Source organism: Hemicordylus capensis, chromosome 2 (assembly GCF_027244095.1).
Source record: "Hemicordylus capensis ecotype Gifberg chromosome 2, rHemCap1.1.pri, whole genome shotgun sequence".
Classification (NCBI taxonomy): domain Eukaryota; kingdom Metazoa; phylum Chordata; class Lepidosauria; order Squamata; family Cordylidae; genus Hemicordylus; species Hemicordylus capensis.
The window spans coordinates 21,060,070-21,080,420 of NC_069658.1; the positions used below are offsets into that span (position 1 = coordinate 21,060,070).

At 42.5% G+C, this 20,351-nt stretch overlaps 1 protein-coding gene across 3 annotated transcripts in view; it reads right to left on the reverse strand.

Annotated features, from left to right (window-relative positions):
- The window catches only part of ATP8B1 (ATPase phospholipid transporting 8B1), a 107,503-nt gene that overhangs the window by 17,032 nt on the left and 70,120 nt on the right, over positions 1-20,351 (reverse strand). For all 3 annotated transcript variants that reach the window (XM_053294666.1, XM_053294669.1, XM_053294667.1), the window contains 11 exons: positions 18,822-18,910; positions 16,687-16,877; positions 14,986-15,194; positions 13,402-13,445; positions 12,120-12,276; positions 10,207-10,395; positions 7,509-7,621; positions 4,241-4,405; positions 2,876-2,987; positions 2,621-2,696; positions 813-945 (listed from right to left, as the gene is read on the reverse strand). In XM_053294666.1, the coding sequence (XP_053150641.1) occupies positions 813-945; positions 2,621-2,696; positions 2,876-2,987; positions 4,241-4,405; positions 7,509-7,621; positions 10,207-10,395; positions 12,120-12,276; positions 13,402-13,445; positions 14,986-15,194; positions 16,687-16,877; positions 18,822-18,910 (1,478 nt within the window). The remainder of the gene's footprint in view (positions 1-812; positions 946-2,620; positions 2,697-2,875; positions 2,988-4,240; positions 4,406-7,508; positions 7,622-10,206; positions 10,396-12,119; positions 12,277-13,401; positions 13,446-14,985; positions 15,195-16,686; positions 16,878-18,821; positions 18,911-20,351) is intronic.

Sequence of the window (20,351 nt, forward strand, 5' to 3'; positions counted from 1 at the left end):
CAACAACATACCTCTATAAGTGACAGCCTGCTGGAAAGCAGCATGGACACTGGCCCGAAAGGGGCCATTGATCACATCACACAAGCCAGTTTGTCAGCTTAAGCACATGGCCAAATATCTCATGACACAATGCAAATTAGCTGGAGATATATAAGAAAATGCTCTGTTTTTGTGGATAACACAAGAAGCAACTGTGAAAACGCCCAGAGATGCAAGCTTTGGGCAGTACAGAAATATTTTAAATAAATAAAAAAATAAAATAAAAAGGCATGAAGCTTGGTACAAACACACACATGGTGGCAAACTTGCGCATATCCCACAGCTTCCTGAAAAAAATTGTGCAGTCAGACAGGAGAGCCAAGAAAATTAGGAATATAGGAAGCTGACATACTGAGTCAGACCATTGGTCCATCTGGCTCAGTAATGTCTACCCAGACGGGCAGTGACTGCTCCAAGGTTGTGGGCAGGAGTCTCTCTCAGCCCTAACTTGGAGATGCCAAAGAGCAAACTTGGAGCCTTCTGCATGCAAGTGCTCTTCCCAGACTGCCTCCATGCCCTAAGGGTAATATCTTACAGGGCTCACACATGTAGTCTCCACTACAAATGCAAACTAGAGTGGACCCTGCTTTGTATAGGGGACAATTCATGCTCACCATCACAGGACCAGTTCTGTCTGTAAGGGTACCATATAGCTTGTGCGATCAGGTGCAGATCTATCCTAATTTGCTACATTCTTAGCCGTTTCACTGCTGCTATCTCCTGTGAGCTATTCTCTTGTATCCAAACAGCAGCTGTGTCTGCTCCACACTTACCAGCCAGGAGCCAGTGATGATTAAAGCTCGGTTGCTGCCAGACTCAAAAAAGGGCTCATTGGCTCTCACAGATGAATTTAGATTTGCTCCACTTCTGTTCTTCTGGTTTTCTATCCTCATTTGCAGAAGTGTACTATGGAGGAGCAAACATTTGAAAAAAGACCCATCACATATACTCATTATGGTTTATTAGTTCTCTCTGACATCTCTAATACTTCAAGCCATAAGGATTTAGCATAGTGAACAATTCAAGGAATTGAGAAAATCCATCTTTGTATATTTCAAATTGATCTCAATGGCACTTGACCCAGAACCTGCATTTTTTCTACAACCCTAGCATCTTAACACTAGCATCCAGGATTTGTTGACAACCTCTTAATCTTGACTATGTAACCCCAGGATCTTCATGATGAGAGAATTCCTGTCTACCCGAAACAAGGAATTCTGCATTTCATCCAGAACTACAAATCAGTAGCAAACAAGTCTAGGTATCTAGGCCATTGCTTCTCTTCTGCAAAATAGTGGGGGAACAGGTTATTTACAGCACAGAAGTGGCAGGAAGAGGGAGGAGCTTAATCCTTCATCCCTCCACCTTTTCCTTCCTAAAACCCAACAACTGCTTCCCCCCCCCACATACAGGGGTTCCTAGACATATATTTGTTGCATCAAATGGGGAGGAGAGACTTGGAGGGGGAACCACTTCAGAGGAATTCATATGGGGTGGGACTCTCTCATATATTGTGCTAAACTTCTGGCACAACTTCCTAGAAAATGTTGGCCACCATTGTTTCATAGGTTGTCAGGTATCAAAGTTAAAGGCTTCAATACTTCGGAACCTAAACTTTGGAATCATCCCTCTTAAACAGAAGTGTCATCAACCCAAAGTCCCATTTCTCATATTTACATCTTACCCTCTCTTCAGAGGAACATGGCATACATGTGGGTTAACTGATTTTATTCTCACAATCCCCTTGTGAGGTGGTTTAGGCTAAGCTCATTGACCAGGCAAGAGATCCGAACCTGGATCTCCAATCCAGGTTTAGCACCCTTGAAACTATGCCTGGTCCCCAGCCAACTGGGCAGGGAGACACCTTTCCAAGTGTTGATTCCATTACTATTTAAGCAGGGGGAGAGCAACAGACCCTATTCATTCCCAGCACAGCATTCCTCCAGTGGCTGTCACTGGCATCTACCTTGTGTTTTTAAATGGTGAGCCCTTTGGGGACAGGGGAGCATCTTATTATTATTATTATTAATGTCTAATCATGTCAAGGGCAGAGCAGCTGCCTGGTGCTGTGACTGGATGAGCTTAACAGAATGGGGAACGGGGCAGACTGACAGGCAAGAGGAGAGAAAGGGAGCAAGAGTGGGATGAAGAAGCAGCCCCCACAGACTACCAGAAGAGTTCCCTCCAGCTGCATTGTTCCAGTGCTGAGTGAGGAAAGGATGGGACCTCAGCCAGGTAAGGTCTAATGGGATATCAGATCTCTTTCCTGATGCCTGAATGTGCAGGTGTGGGCCTGTAAGGACTGCTTGCAGATATTTCAGGGCCAGCTAGGGGGTACGGAGGAGAGGCAGCTGAGCAGATGGTCCAAGCTCCAAGGACCAGCTGCACTGAGGCAGAGGAGGGCTAAGGTGACATCAAACGCTCTCGCTCCCCCAACAGAGACACCTAAAATGGGTGGAAGGGTTGGCCAGGAGCCACAGAACAACAAAGTGAAAGAATGGAATCAGGTGATCAGGTGAATCAGGTGATTTCATCCATTCATATTTCTTGCATACAGAAACATGACATGCTTCCTCTTTACCTGATATCTTCTCCATAGCAGATAGTAGTTTCATCTGTTAAGAGTTCACAAGCAAACCCAATGTTTTCAGCAGTTTCTGCAACAGAAGACAACACCACCATGATGTCACCATTTGTTGCTTCAGTTCTCCCTCCCTCCCTGGATACTGCCAACAGAGCAAAACGTAAGCCCCAGAATACATTTATTAAAGGTAAACTCCACCCCACCCCACCCACTACCTTAGCTAAGTAAGAAGCAACTCTTTATACACGTTACCTTTCTTGTCGCCCGTCAACACCCAGATCTTAATATCTGCTTTTGCCAGTTTGGATATTGTTTCAGGAACACCATCCTGTAACTTGTCTTCAATTGCTGTGGCACCCAAGAGCTGCAGTTTATTTAAAGAATAGGCATGGTTAACTATGATAACACAACTGGCACACATTACAGGCTTATGGAATGGGTCTGTGTGTGTCTGTCACTGGGTCTCCCAATGGCCAGTCTCCAGTGCACTACCTGCATCCTGGCCTGTCAGCAAGCCAGAGAGATTAAAGCTTCATGAACCAAGGGTGTCCTCTGGGGTGCAACGCCAGGCTGGGCATTGGCAGCTGACCCCAGTCTGACTGTGGTCCGCTGACTCTTGGCTCTATAAAACCTTTGGCTCTAGGCTAGCCTTGCAGTCCAACAACTCATGAATGCTTGACTGTCTCACTTGATACTCAACCCCAACCCAGCCCTGACTACACTTTCTGCCTCTGGCCTTCTGTTTCATCCAGGCCTGAACTGGACCTCCTTACCACAGCCGATCATAGTTGCTAGCCAAGCCATGACCCTTATATCACCTATCCGGGCTACCTAAAACTGGCCTGTCACAAAATACCATGACAGAAGTCATTACTGGATGGAGGTGATGGTGTTCTCTATCAAGTATGAACAATAAATACCTAGATAAATTATAATGGCTTTCCTCCAGATGCTCAAGGCATTATTATTGTTGTTGTTGTTGTTGTTATTACATTTACATTTGGTTGTAGAAAATCATACATGGTTCTTGTCCCTTCCCCATATGTTAGCCTTACAACCACCCAGTGAGGTAGGTTAAACTGAGAGAGAGTGACTAGATCAAGATCACACAGGGAGCCTGATGGCTGAGTGGGAATTTGAACCTGGGTCTCCTCAGTCCTAGTCTGGCACTCTACAGCAGGCTGGCTCGCCGCTCCCACCCATGGCAATCACAACTTCACTTTTGGCATTATATTTGTCACCATTGCCACAAATGAAAAGGGGAGATGAAGAACCACCAAGGCCTCAACTCTTTCTTTGAGAGGTGCAGCTTACAGATGGGCCATAGTTGATGGTCTTAGGCCACTGTATATATTACAGTTCTCACAAATGAGGGTATAATTTTGGAGTAAGCGAATGTAGGCTGCACTGCAGAAAAGCTGTACAAATGTTTGGTACGTCCAAGAAGCACACATCTGGCTGTCAGTGGAAAATATGTGGAAATGAGATGGTAGAGCATGGACAGAAAAATGTGCATTTAGGAAAATGTAATTTGAAATGAACACTACAGGTAACATTGCAAGGTTAAATAGGAAATTAGAGAGTAACAGTTCCCCCAGCCATCCCTGTTAGACTTACAATTAGATTTTTTTCAATTTCTTCATATACTTTATCCAAAGCTTCGTCACGGTTTGTTGAAGCAACACTTGCAGCCATGAATTTTCTATTCCATGCCTCATATTCCTCATTGCTAATATCTTTGTAGCAAAGGCATAACGTTCTCAGGGTTTCGTTTGCAAAGATCTACATGGGAGAAAGAAAGGAATGTCCCAGGACCATATTGAAGTCTCAGGTGAGAAAGTTCCCTGCGACAAATCAACAAAAGAATCATTCGGCTGGCAAAGGCCAAGGGGAAACTGTGGATAGTCAATGAGGTCATTCACACAATCAAAATCTGTGTTCTATCCAGGTTTGGGAGCTGTGTATGCTCCCAATTTTTGGTTGAGTGGAAGCAAGGGAAGAGGAAAACCTGGTTAGAAGTGATTGTGTGGAAGCAAGGTAGGAGGAAAAGCTACCCAGGTTTTCCTCTTACTTTGCTTCCACACAACCAAAAATTGGGAGCACACACAGCTCCCAAACCTGGGTAGAATACAGTTTTCGATTGTGTGAATGACCTCACTGCATTTCAGAATCACTTAAAAGGCACGCAGAGATCTCCAAGAAAAATGAACACTCCCCAACCTCAGGAAAATACAGGGGGAAATATATATATATAACTTATTTATTCATTTTTATTTATCATATTTTTATCCCTTCTGATATATAAATATCTAGGCGGTGTACAAATTTTAATAATAAAAATCACAGGTTGACAATAAAAACAATATAAAACGAATTATTAAAATTCTAACTAAAGCTTGTGAGAACAGGAAAGTCTTGAGGGTCTTCCTGAAAACAAACAGAGAAGGAGATGCTCTTATTTCAGCAGGGAGCATATTCCAAAGCCCTAGGGCAGCCACAGAGACAAGCTGGTGGCAACCGTAACCGGATCTCTCTAGAGGATCGTAAAAGGTGGGAGGGTTCATAACAAAGAAGGTACTCTCTCAAATAGCCTGGACCCAAGCCGTTAAAGGCTTTATAGGTAATAACCAGCACTTTGTATTTCACCCGGAAACATATTGGCAACCAGTGTAGTTCTTTCAAAACCGATGTTATGTGGTCCCTTTGTGTTATCCCAGAGACCAATCTGGCTGCCACATTCTGTACCAATTGTAGTTTCCAGACTACGTACAAAGGCAGCTCCACGTAGAACGCATTACTGTAGTCAAGCCTGGAGGTTACCAGTATATGTACCACTGTTTTAAGGTTATTCACCTCTAGAAATGGATGTAGCTGACGTATCAGCCGAAGCTGATAAAAAGCGCTCCTGGCCACTGCCTCATCCTAAGAAACCAGGGAGAGCTTTGGGTCCAGGAGCACTCCCAAGCTACATACCCGATCTTTCAGGGGGAGTGTAACCCCATCCAGAACAAGCAGATCTAAACCATCTCTCAGGTCCCGACCCCACACAGTCAGTACAGTCAGTCAGTATCTTCCAAAGCAATACAAGTTTATTGGTCCTTGTACCTTGGATGAAAGTAACAAACTGCAAATTTATCAGTTTTAACTGCCATAGCTTCCCATAACAAATGCTGAGAATTATAGAGCCGGGTCTCACGATTGGTGAGACCCGGTTTGGGGCGCTGAGTGGGGAGAGCGGGCTAAGCCCACTCTCCCTGCACACGAGCATGGCTGGAGCCCTGGGCGGCCGGATCGGCTGCCCACATGATTGCTGGCTCCGTGACAGTGCTGGCAGGGGCTGGGGGGAGCGGGGGCCAATTAAATTTTCTATGGTCGTGAGGACAGCCCCATAGTCTCAGTTCACATGGCATGAAAAAGCATGGTTTGTGCTAGCCACGGTTAAAACCCCTACACTGTGGTTTGTGATTCTAAAGACTTACAACAAGCCAACCATAGTTTAAAGCTGCTAGACTGCTTTTGTTTTCCATCCAGCTGGCACTCGGCTTTATAAATCCACTCCCATCCTCATGGTGGAGCAGTCGTCCCAGGTACAGTTTGTGAATTCAAATAGAAAGGCAAATCACAAGTAGTGCAAACTGAGAGTTACAAACCAGCTTTGAACTGCTGTTTAATATCCCGATAAGGCCATCCCTCAGAAACAGTGGTTGGTGAGGTGACACAGATTCTACTGCCATTTCTCATTTTTCACTAAAGGTTCTCAAAGTGGTTTACATTCAAAATAGATAAACAATGAAAAAATAAGATGGTTCCCCGTCCCCAAGGGGCTCATAATCTAAAAAGAAACATAAGGTAGACAGAAGCAACAGCCACTGAGGGACGCTGTGCTGGGGCTGGTTAGGGCCAGCTGCTCTCTCCCTGCTAAATATAAGAGAACCACCACGTTAAAAATGTGCCCCTTTGCTCAGTTAGCAGGTTCAGCTGCAAAAACAAACTATAGTTTGGCGTGATGCCTGAATGCAGATAAGAGTTTTATTAAAATGCTGGGAATTTAACAGATTAGAAGATCTCTAATCCAGGAGTTCCTAACTACAACTCCCATAATCCCCCACCACAATGATCTCTGACCACTGTGACTAGGGATGATGGGAGTTGTAGTCCAACATCTGGGGACCCAAGGTTAGGAACCCCTGGCCTAGACAGACTACAGAACGAAAACTCCCATGTTTATTTAGGCATTGGCAAGACCTCTGTGTATCTCAGGCAGGGTGCCAAATGCTGTCCTTGTGTGTGCACCTCCCCCCCTCACTTTTTTTTAAGGAGATAGCAGAAGGCTATAATGCCACCTTGCTGGCACCCCAATGATCTGCTGCCTGAGGCGACTGCCTCACCTTGCCTCATGGAAAGACTATCCCCAGGGAGGAGTCATGCCAGTAAAGGGTGCTCACATTTGTAGTGCAGTCTGGTCCTAAGAAAGTGTTAAAAAGGCTTGCTCATCAGAGGGAGCCTAACCTCACTTTACAGATAGTGGCTTTGCAAATACACTATTTGTATACCTGCAGTTATAATAACCTGCAGTTATTATATTGTGCACACAATAGTTGTGCACACAATAGTTGTGCACACGGATGATGGGAATTATAGTTCAACAGCAGCTGTAGAGCCAAAAGTTGCCTATCCCTGCTGTAAGCTCACTGACAGGGACTAATTGCAAACTGCTTAACACACATTAGGCACTCCAGAAATGATAAATGAGGATATTGGTCACAGAATAGAGAGCTGGAACAAGGGTTACACTTAATACACTTCATCTGCTGAAGCAGCTTCTAGTGTTACCACGACAGCTTTGCAAACACAGCACAGTGCCTAAACATGGAAGTCAACTTACATCTAGTGCTTCCTGCGTAGCCTGCTTTTTAGGATTCCTTGGATGCAGCCGTTCATAAATCACTGTGTCTGCCCCTTTACAATAAAGCCGGATTCTTCCGTTTGGTTCTCTTGCTGCAAAAGCAAAGTCATGGGTTAAAATCAAAGGCTGTATAAAATGATTCTACTGTACTTCTCTGTTTCTAGGAAGCACTTCAATATTATCTATTCAAACCACATATGGAATACATCAGAAAGTTACAGGGCAGAAACAAAGACACAAAGGGTGCATTTCTCTCTCTTCCCCCCTGCACCCACACCTATGGAAATTAACAAATATTTCTCCAAGGACAGGTACTAGGACTAGCTGCAGGTTTCAGGGAATGCTCTGAAGGGAGCGTGTGACTGGCCCAAGGCCACTCAGTGAGTTTCATAGCCAAGTGGGGGTTTGAACTTGGGTCTCCCAAGGCCTGGTCTGACACACCAACCACTACACCACATGAACCCTCCTGCCAGTTGTCTGGAGAGCAGGGAGAGAACATTACAGAGCAGCCAGGCAAAGGAACACCTTAGCCAAGATACCGAGGAAGGCAGGATTACAATCCAAGGATTAACATTAATGCCTCAGCCACAGCATTTCTTCTTTAAGATACCCTCTTTCTTCCCAGGCCCAAAGAGAGTAGGAATGTGGATCCCCCAGGCAGCGCTTTTACTTAATCTTATAAATACATATACCTTGCTGGATAAAATATTTAAAAATACCTATACATATACCTTGCTGGATAAAATAAGCTGGATAAATTATTAAATTAAGTTAACATCTGTTTTGGGGGATGTATTGTTATGCCCTCCTGACCCACGACCGAGGCATAGGAGTCACATGGTCATGGGTTTATCCCATGTTGCTGCCATCTCTCTCAATGTTTTAATGGTTGTTTTAATAGTTGGTTTTATTCCATTTCTACTGTGTTTATTTTTGTGAACTGCCTAATGCCTTTGGAGTCAGGCAGTATATAAATTAAATAAATGAATAAAAATAAAAGCCAACACTTAAAATGCCCAGTAACATCTACACCAGCACCATGTGGGAAGGACCTATAGTTGCCCTCCCAGATGAGGAGTTTGTGGTAAAGGCCTGTGCAGTTGGGCAACAAGCCAGACTTAAGCCAAGTGAGACCATTGATCCACTTAGCCTGGTATTGTCTTCACTGACTGGCAGTGAGGTTTCGGGGAGGAGTCTTTCCCAGTGATGCTGCCAGGGATTGAACCTGGGACCTTCTGAATGCAAAGCAAGTGCTCTACCACTGAGCTAGGGCCCCACCCCCTGCCCCTCTGCATCACACAGGGAAGCAGCATGTGTATGCAGGCCTCACATCTTTTAGTGTATCATCTCACTGCACCATAATCACACTGTTGTGGTTTGTAGGGATGTGCGAAATAATTCGGCTACGAAATGATTTGTACCCGAATCTGGCTGATTCAGGTGATTTGTAGATAAAACAAATCACCCCTGTCCTCAATTGCCCAGATTTGGGTACAAAACAAATCACCCCAGATTTGGACCTGAAAAATTCAGACATTCAGACCTCCATTTTGTGGCCAAAGTGGGTTGGGTGGTAGTGCCCAATGGGTGGAAGCGACTGGATTTGGAATAGATTCGCATTTGGAAAATTTGGGTACAAATAGAATCTGGGGTGATTCGGTGGGGTCAGATTCAGACCCAAAACAAATTGGGGGTGATTCAATTTGGGTACTAATCAAAATGAAAAAAATCAATCCATGCACATCCCTAGTGGTTTGTCTAAACAGACCAGTGCCTAAAAGGCTGTTAAAATTTTATTAAATGCCACCTTGGCATTGTAAGTCACCCAGAGAACACTTTGTTATGAGGCAGCTAACAAATAAAGTTTATTATTATTATTAATGCAACTTTAACAGTGGTGCAAATACACTGGAATGATGCAAACCGGAGGTGGGCAGAAGATACTTTGTGCTCCACCAGTAGCTGACTTATAGTGGCTACTCAGTGCCTGCTGACAATGGAATTCTTGCAAAACACACTCAACCAGGTCGATCTTGGTCAGATTCAGCAAAATACTTGCTAACGTTTTTAAATATGAGGGCATACATAGTCAGGAGCATGCCACACAGAACAAATATGCCACTACTCCTAAGAGATCCTGAGTATGTGGTTTTTCTTATATATTTAACATGTACTAGAAAATGACAGAGAGATTCCAGTAAAAAAAATGTAATTGAGACCATGCAAAACTGAAGTCAGCCATTTTCCAATGTAAACAAAATAAGCATGTATTTTTATTTCTTTTGCTATGACTAAGACAATTTTTAAAAGACAGTTCAGAGCAATCGTTCTACCAAACCGTAGAAACAGAAGCCACATCCCAATGCAGCACATGTGCAGCAAAGGAAGCACATGTGCAGCCGCCTCATTCCAAAGTAAAGCACGCAGGGGGGTTGCTTTTCGCCAATCTCCCCTTCCCTCTGAAGTGCTCTGTGCTACCTGAAAATATGTCCCCAAGGATGTATTTTTGGATTATACAGAGCAATTCAGAGAAAGGGGGGATGGTGAAAATCCCCTCTGCATGATGACCTGTGCTGCTTTACTCTGGAACACAGCAACTGTGTGCAGGCTACATTAGTCAGGATGCCAGTTGGAGATGTGAATTTTTTTTATTTATTTTTTTTGCAGTAAAACTTACTGATAACAGACATCCGTTTTCTATCGCTGTTGAAGTCCAAGATGGCAAGAACATCATATGTTTTTACAGTCCCCAACTCGCTTATTGTGATGGTATTTTGTGTCCGTGAAAGATAAACAAAACCAAAATTTCTGGCTGCCGTTACTAATGCCCCTTCATCGGGAGAGGCTGCCTGATAGTTGAGTTCACCTAGATTGTGAAGAACAAGACCAAAAAAAACACCTCTTAAAGATGCAAGAAATAAATGGTTTGAAATCCTTGTATCCATCCACATGTTTGCTCTGCCACAGGTCAGCTCACAGACTAGCTTTGCCAGTACTGCTCCAGTTAATGGTTTTGGCAGATGGAGAAAAACAGAAGAGGCTAAGCTAAACCAGTGTGGTCCCTTTGTGACTGATAGCGCCTAACACCTTTATACTCAAACCTGGTGAAACCCTCGCACTGATTTCACCATCCTGCTTTTCCCCATGAGGAGGTTGTCTGAAATCTCAATGAAAATAAGAGAAGGCACATCAGAACACATATAGTTTGAGGCTCAATGCATTTTGAGTACAACTCTTCTTTTGGGGCAGCTGCCAATATTTTCTTTAAGGAACTGTTTGAGTTCATTTTGTTTGCTAAATCAACTTCTACAAACCCCACTCCAACATCATGAACTTTCTCCAAATGCACTTTAAGCCTGTTCACACAAGCATCTAAACCTGGGTTATCTGCCTCTAATACAGGTTTGCAGGCTCATGTGAACCAGAGCAAAAATCCCAAGTCCTGGTATTTTGAATCTGGATAACCCTGCTTCTAACCTTCAGTCTTAACCCAGGTTAGCACACAGCAGGAGCCCTGGCCCCTGGTGCCTGGGATTATTGATGGTGGTGTGTACTTTCCATTGCTTTTTCAGGTCCCAGCAGCTGGCAACCATGTTTACAAGAGTGCACTGCAGCTGGAGAGGCTGTGACCTGTCAATGTGCCACTCTGCACAGCCCACTTTATGACCACTTGTTTAAAGTGGCTTGAATGGGGCTTTCCCCACCTCCTACCCCCTCGAGACCAGAGGCCAGCTCTGATGTAATGAGGTTTTCCCTTCTCCTGGCAGCATGGTGCATTGCAGGAAGGTTCTCCCAATTCTCAGCAGACTTCCCCAATCTCAGCTCACCACTCTGGTGCTCGTCTGGGAGCGGGGGTTCCAGAACCCAATAGAGCCTCTCCTCATCTGTTCTGCATGGGGTAAACTCTTCCCAGCCCCAAACCACCATCTTCTGATCATAATAGCAATGAATATACATCAACAACTAATGACCACTGTTGTGAATAATTTATCGTGCCACTGTATATTTGTAAAGCTATGTTGTTGTTATGCTGTATGTGTATGATATTATGTTTTTTCTGCTTGCTTCTGTACTGGTCAAAGACCGCAGTAAAGTTGATCTATCTATCTATCTATCTATCTATCTATCCATCTATCATCTTCTGATCACGTGCAAGAGGCCTTTATTTGTTAAGCAACTTATAAAGCAACTGAGAGAAAACTTTGTGTTTGCCATTTAGCTTTTCAGATCAGAAGCATCACATGGCATTAAGTGCTAAAGTTATTTATAGAACGTTTCTATGGGTTGCCTTATGAGTTACTTTAGCAAACACAGTGCATGGGGTGTGTGCATATGATGCTGGGTGGGGGTAGTAAAAAGCCTTCAACACAGTTAGGTAAGACTCCAGCTTGGCAGTGTGCCTGTTGCCAGTACATTGCAAACTGTTGGTACAAACTGTTGGTACAAATGTTTACTGCCATAAAAATATATGCTCTTGTGACCCAAGCAATTTTTTAAATCAATACTGCATGCCAAAGAATCTTTGCATAGCCCACTGTGCATCAGAGGAGGGCTTTACATGGATTCCATTTATACAAGCACAGCACATACCATCACTAGTGTCCACCATCACTGTGTGGCAAAGTGCAAGCAGGAAGAAGAACTGTTGGATTTCAGGTTCTTTCCCAGACCTAATTTGTTCAATCAGATACTGATCATAGAAGGCAAGCTTCCCATCTGCATACATGTTCCAGCTGAAGTCGACTTGCTGAACAAGAAAATGATACGAGTGTTAGTTTTGTAATAACTTTTTGTCAGGTGCTCAATAAGTCCAAAGAAGAAGAAGAGAGAGTACAGAAGTTCCTGGCCCTTGGAACACTTCTGTCTCTTCCCAACATCTGGTACTCAAATGTATACTGCTCCTGTATAAGGAGGAGTACACATTTGAGTTCTATTTGGCTACTGTGGTTAATAGTGTTATAGGCCTATTATCCATGAATTTGTTTAATGCAGTGGTTCTTAATGTGGGGTCCACCAGATGCTGCTGAACTAGAACTCCCAGCATCCCCAACCACAATTTATTGGGGCCGTGGGTGCTGGCAGTTGTCGTTCAGCAACATCTGGTAGACCCCACAATAAGAATCTGGTGGACCCCATGATAAGAATCACTCATCTAATGCCTTTCTTAATACCTCTAATCTCCTGAGCTGGGGGCATAACACCACTGGAGAGACAGATGTAGTCCTGACTATTCAACCCTATTCAGATATTATGCTGTATGTCCATACAGGTGTCTGTACACATATAAATATTTTTGTGTGAATAATTTTATATGCATGTTCACTTTAAAAGTGACCTCAGTACAGCTTCTTCAAATGCAGAATACAGATGGGAAATGTACTGCTGCATCTGCATTCAACATGTATGAATAACTGTATGTGCAAACGAATCTATACTGTATGCAGATTGTATGTACGTTGAACATAATTTCTGAATATGGCTTCTGCTATAATACAGTCTCACATTTTGGCATTTCCCTTATTTACCAAGCTTTAGATCCCAAACAGAAAGTAAATCAGCTCTAGGTAGATAAATAATGTATGCCTTTAATTTGGGTGGGTAATATAACCTTCAAGGTAAAAGACCTTTTCATCCTTGAATACAAAACACAAATGCTGCTAGATCTGAGCCTGCCCAAGTGTGCCAAATCCCTGCTTTCTGTGCCATTCAGGGTATTGGTGTCACAGGGTTACACACATAGTTGTCTAGACTAGAGCGAGTCTCAAAAGGTATTTCATTCAGCTATGGAGCTGCTGAGGGAGTCATTCGGTACTGAAGCCTTGCCATTTCTCAGGCCCCACCATTTTCAGATGCACCGCTGAAAACCTCTTACCTCAGGATGATTACGAGGTTGGCCCATCTTATCCCTGATTTCGCCTGAAAAGAAAACCAATATCAAATTTAAAACACAAGAACTGACTTGCTGGATCACACCAGATGTCAATTTAGTACAGCATTCTGTTTCTAGATGAGCAAAGAGGAACCTTCCAAAGTGGTGGCACTCATATTAAAACATTTTATTTTATAAACAGAGAAAAATATTAACACATTTCTATATAGGTGTTATGGCAAACCCCTTAGCCTTTGGAGTCAGGTGGTATATACATAAAACAAATAAATATACATATACAAAAGTCATCAAATCACTGAATCATATCACTGGAAATACACTATAAGGATATACACAATCTTGCATCATAGTATTCCAATATTGAATTAATAGAATCCAGTTCTGCACAAATTTGTTTATAGAATCAGTCTCATTAGAATTTTTATAAGTCAAGTTAACCTTGAAAACAATTTTCCAGACATAATTTAGCCAATCTAATTTAGGAGGTGGCAGAGTTCCCCCCACCCCGCAAAAAAAAACAAACAAAAAAACACAACCCAGAGTGACAGACATCTTAGTTGCTACCAACAGATAGGTAACTAATTCCAGGTCTTCTTTTAGCATGCCTTCTCTTATAACACCAAATAGTAGTACTCCAGGGCCAAACAGGATATCCAGTCATTTCCTTTACTGCATTTTGAACATCTTTCCAGAATATAGCAATCTTGGGGCAAGACCCAAAGATGTGCAAAATATCTGCCCCTGTTGCTGGACATCTCCGACAGTTGTCATCTTTAAATGGTAGATATGATTCAGTCTATGAGGTGTAAGATACCATCTGAACTGAAGTTTGTATATGCTTTTCCTTAGAGAAAGGTTTACAATTTGTTTTAAGTGGCCCTCTTATCTTTAACAGGGGAAGAGCAACTGGCCCTATTCTGCACCAGCACACCATCTCTCCAGTGGCTGATTGCCACTGGTCTCTTTTCAAACTGTGTCTCTTTTCATACTGTAAGCCCCTTCGGGGCAAGAATCCATCTTTTCATTTTATTTGCTATGTAAACTGCTTTGAGAAATGTATTGATGTTGAAAACCGATATGGAAATATTTCTAGTGCCACAACAGTTGCCTCTACACAGCCCACAAAAACAATAGCCTTCCCTTATTGCCTCTTCCCAATGTTGATTACTCAAAAGGGACGCTGCTTCTGTGCATGGATGCTCTGTTTTGTTATCATGGTCAATAGTGTTATCGGCTTGTCCTCCATGAATTCATATCATGCCAAAGGTTCTTAAACTTGATCTCCAGCTGTTACTGGTCTGCAACTCCCATCATACATAGCCCCAATAGCCTTTGGTCATGATGGGAGTTGTAGTCCATCAAGACCTGAGGACCTAAGTTTGAGATCCCCTGGTCTTTAAGACCCAATTAAAGCAGGATTGAAAACAATAAAATCATCATACCCAAACTGCAGTAAGAGACATTTAAAAGCCTCTTCAAACAGATGGAGTTTTAAGATCTTTCTTTAAGACCCTGAGGGAGTCAGCATGGCAAAGCTCTCCTAGAATGAATAAAGCCTTGACTTACCATAGGTGTGTCCATTTATACAACATTTTTTGAACGTCATGATGTTCTGTGTCAGTGTCCCAGTCTTATCTGAGAAGATGTAGTGGATTTGTCCAAGCTGTTCATTCAGAGTGGTAGTTCTGGCCTTAGCAGCTGTATCCTTCTCTGGGTAATACATTTGCAAGTCCCAGTTGATAAAATAGCTTTGGCCCAAACGAATCACTTCAACACTGGTTGGATAATAAGGATTACCATCATTTGAAAGTATCCTCAACACACAGAAAGCAAGGTATTTGCCAAAATGAGGAATTCATTAACACAGAATAAATGCCACTATCATTTCCCCACTCTTAAACAAGGTTTGGAATAATGGGAGAAAACAGCTTCTTCACAGGGTTGTTGTGAGGAGAAACCTAAGTATGTAATACACTGCTCTGGGCTCCTTGGAGGAAGAGTGGGATATAAAATGTAAAATAAATAATTAATAAATAAATAACCAGCCTGAATGTGTGAAAACACAGACACACAAAAGATAGAGAGGATCAGTACCGCCATAACTGCAGAGGTTCATCGGCAGTTGCCACTGGCTCATCTGGTGACTACTCAGGGACAGGCCTTCTCCCTTCCTGCCCCCCAAAGCTTTCAAATGCACTCCCTGCTGAAATAAGAGCTGCCTCATCTCCGGCAACTTTTTAAAAGTCTTTAAAGAAGCATCTGTTCACCCAGGCTTTTAATTAAATACTGTTTTAATAGTTTTAAAAGTGGTTTTAAAATTTAAAATTGTTGTAAACTTGTAACCTTTTCTGTTGTAATTTGTATTGTTTTACTGTAAATTGCCCAGTGATACAAAATCTAAAAACTAAAAAATTCATTGAATATCAGCTGAGTGCCCCACTGCCTTGAAATGTGGGTGGTAGGTGGCACTCCTACCCACCACCTCACTTTGGTGCCCCCTGGACCTTTAAAAGTGGGTCAAATCCATATCGAATCAAATAAAACTCTAATCAAATCTGATCAGATATGAGTTTGAATTGAATCACAAACATCAATTCATGCACATCTCTAGTTCTCAGGTACGGCATCCCATCTGCAGAATTCCCTCCCCCCAAATTCCAATTCGTGTCTTTCCTACATTTCTTTCAGCACCTGGTAAAATAATTTTTATTTCCCCCCAGTTGTTTAGAGCTTGTTAGTTTATGCTGGCTTTTATTTTCATACCTATTTCACTGTTCTATGTTTTTATTAGTATTAGAATATTTATATACTGCTTTTCAACAAAGAAGTTCTCAAATCAGTGTACACAAAAAAAGGTGTGAGGAAATGGTTCCCTGTCCCAAAAGAACTCACAATCTTTAACAAACACAAAATCCACAAACACAAAGGAGACACCAGCAACAGCTGCTGAAGAGGTGTTTCTTTGTCCAGTGAGTAGAGGCAATGTTTAAGGTTTAAAATTTGTTCTGTTGTTTCGAATAATAATATTGATATTGGTTGACATCCAGACTAAATTAATTCTGAATAATCCTGTTGAAATCACGCAGCCCTTCAGAGCCATTTCTGAGTAGTACTACTGAATAACCTAGTCTGGATGTCAGTCAATGTATTTTACTGGACATCTTATAGATCATAGTAACCTACTATGGAAACCTCCAAACTGAACAGCAGGCTATACATTCTTATAAAGAACAAAACAAAACAAGTGAGCAAATAAAAATCTGTTACCTCACATAGAGAGAAATGGGAACCATAGTGTTAAGGACAATAATGTAGCCCCAGAAGTTAAGGAAGCCGCGGTATGAAGGGGTATAATCCAGTCCATCCCAGAGGTACCAAGAATGATTGCCAATCTGCTGCTCCCAGTAGGTGTGTCCAATAGCCAGACCAGCAGACACCAAGATGAGTAAAACGAAGATCTGAAACAATACAACAAAACCAGGATTTATATGGGAACAGCTGAAATTCATCATCTGCGATCCCTCAAATAACTACCATGAACTATTTTTAAAGTTGTCGTCCTGCTATGCTTTATTTTTAAAATTGTCATCCACTCCAGAAAAATAAGACAACAGAGAAATGTTCACTGTTCAAGTAAATAATTTAAAAAGCACTTCCCTAGACAGATGACTAGAGTTGCCAAATGGGAAAGTTGCTCCTGCTGTTCATAGAGCAAATTAGTGTCAAAATACTGACTAAAATCCACCTTCACCACTTATGTGAATTCAAAAAGATTACATCAGAAACAGCTTTTAGTCCAATGCAGGAGACAGGAATTATACAAAATAGTTATTAACTTTTGCTGTGGTTTCTTTTTTAAGATGCCCCTTTTACTCCTTTAAATTCTTAGAAGTCCCCAGGAGTGTGGAGCATTGTGGGACACGTAGTTATATTAAAAGATGCAGACAAAAGAACTACATACTCCAGAATGCACAAGGCTGTCCAGGGTCTTGAAGAGCTTAAAGAAAACAATGGTTATTTTACAACTCAAGCCACAGCAAGGGTGGTTGACTCCAAACTTCAGAAGGGGGTGTCTCACTGAGGCCCTCAGATAATGGGGGGAGGGAATCGGGAGAAAGAACAGGGAGCCAAGAGAAGGTGAGATGGAGACAGGGTAAAGGTAAAGTTGCACCCTCGAGTCGGTGTCGACTCCTGGCAACCACAGGTAGCGGAAGACAATTCGGACAGAATTCCATAACACCACAAGGGAATTTAGTCAGAGTTCCACCTGTCAACACTCCCAACTCTCAATACAGAATTATCTCTGACAGTGCAGAGAAATTTAATATAAATTAAATATATATTTCCCATGTATGCACAGTGTCATCACATGACTTAACACATACTAGTTCAAAACACTAACTAAACGGCATGCTTTATACCATGCCCACTTCTACAAGAAAAGCCTAGACTGGAGAAGATGACAAACTTACATACAACTCTGTCCTTTCACAGGACCAGGGTAATCTGCATCTACCACATCATTCAAACAGAAGTCATATATAGGAGCAATCTATAGAATAAATAGCACTTAGCAATAGCACTTACATTTATATACCGCTCTATAGCCGGAGCTCTCTAAGCGGTTTACAATGATTTAGCATATTGCCCCCAACATTCTGGGTACTCATTTTACCGACCTCGGAAGGATGGAAGGCTGAGTCAACCTTGAGCCCCTGGTCAGGATCGAACTTGTAACCTTCTGGTTACAGGGCGGCAGTTTTACCACTGCGCCACCAGGGGCTCAAAATAAATGATGCATCATTTATTTTGAGAAATTAAAAGAACCCTTTAAAATGAGACATTACAGAGATGGGGGGTTATCTTGGAAAACCATGGGCCATGTACTTCTTATAACAAGTGAACATTTTCATTCCTTGAAAATAGTTCTGCCAGCAAATACAACATCTTCGATCAAAATCCAAAAAAGGAAGGGCAATTCCTGCTGCTGAAGAGTCAGGCTGTTGCTCAGCTAAAGTAGCTTGCTTTTAGGCAGTGGGAAATGCTGAAGAGAAACAAATGATGTCCCAATTGTGTGCATGATGCTTCCTAATGTGTGCATATCACTTCTTTGATGGTGGCCTCTCACCTACAACTTTCACATAATTTAAAAATGTCATTTCCAAATATAGTAGCTATTTACTCATGAAAACTTCCATTGAATGCAGTGGAGCACTAGAAGTAGAAGTGAGCACTTTTTCTTCTTTTTTTGCGGACTCCATACCAGGATATCCACACAACTGATCCCTCAGAACATGCTTCACTGGGCATAATCAATATTTACTCTGCTCAAAAGTGAATACTAGCAACCAGTAATAAGGTACACCTTCTGTAAACTCTAAAAAGAAAAAGAAAAATCTTACCGTATAAACCATGTAATTCATAAGAGAGTCAATCTTAGTCCTTTTAAACCGTGTTTTTCCACTGTTTTTCATTATTTTTGTGTCTGCTCCTAAAATCACATTAAAATTGCTATGTAAATATCACTGCATTTTTAGCAGCTATTAATATTCTAGATGCAACTGTGTTTTCTCAAAGGCTGAACAAACCAATGAATCAGAATACTTATTTTAGCACTATGCAGATTCTTGTAGTGATCTCTCATAGTATTTAGTAGACATTCATATATATGTCTAAATGGACATTCATGTCTATCATAGTATTTAGTGGACATTCTGGTGCAAACTTCCAGGGACGGAAGTTTGGGGCAGTAATAATAATAATAATAATTCGATTTCTATACCGCCCTTCCAAAAATGGCTCAGGGCGGTTTACATAGAGAAATAATAAATAAATAAGATGGATCCCTGTCCCCAAAGGGCTCACAATCTAAAAGAAACATAAGACAGACACCAACAACAGTCACTGGAAGTACTGTGCTGGGGGTCGATTTACTCTCCCCCTTCTAAATAAAGAGAATCACCATGGTAAAAGGTTCCTCTTTGCCAAGTTAGCAGTATACATACATAACGAATGAAACAAAACAAAATGAATAGAATAAATAAAATGAATAAGGGAAACAGGTACCTGTCAAGGTGTTTTAGTGATATATCTGAGCATGGGTTTTCATGGGTGACAGCCCACTTCTGTCTCCTACAAAAGCTCATGCACAAATCTATCATTAAAACTCCTGGATGGTTCATCTACATCAGGGTTTCCCAACCTGGGGTCCACAGATGTTGTGGGACTACTACTCCCATAATCCCCAGTCACAACAAGGGAGTTGCACTCTAACTCCACCTGGAGACCCAGGTTTGAGAACCCCTGATCTAGATAGAACTAGGGATGAGCCCGGACTGGTCCGGAGGCCATTCTGAAGGCCTCCGAACCGGTCCGGACATGAGGGCAGTCTGGCGCTGGTATGGGGGTCTTTTTAAGGGCGGGGGAGGGTGTACTTACCCCCACACACACCGCATTCATTTTGTAAAGCTTTTGGGGTGGCAGGATACCTCTCTGCCGCCCCTTCCCCCAGTTGTCGGCAAAAGGCTTCAAAAAAGCCTTTTGTGCATGCCCAAGTCACGGGTGCACGTCACGTCTCCGTGTCGTGTGTGTGCGCATCGCAGAGACGCAACGTGCACGCGCAACATGCACACGTGCAAAAGGCTTTTTGAAGCCTTTTGCCGATGACTGGGGGAAGGGGAGGCAGGGAGGCATCCTGCCGCCCCAAAAGCTTTACAAAATGAGCGCGCCGGTGGGGGAAACACACCGGCGGGGTAAGTACACCCTCCCCCACCCTTAAGGAGCCCCACACACCAGTGCCGGACCGCAGCTCCACAGTTCCGTGCACATCCCTAGATAGAACTACTGATTCTCATTATGGTTTTTACTACAATTGATGAACACAGCTACCTGAAATTTAAAAATGAAGACTTCCCTTTTTAAACAGACAGCAT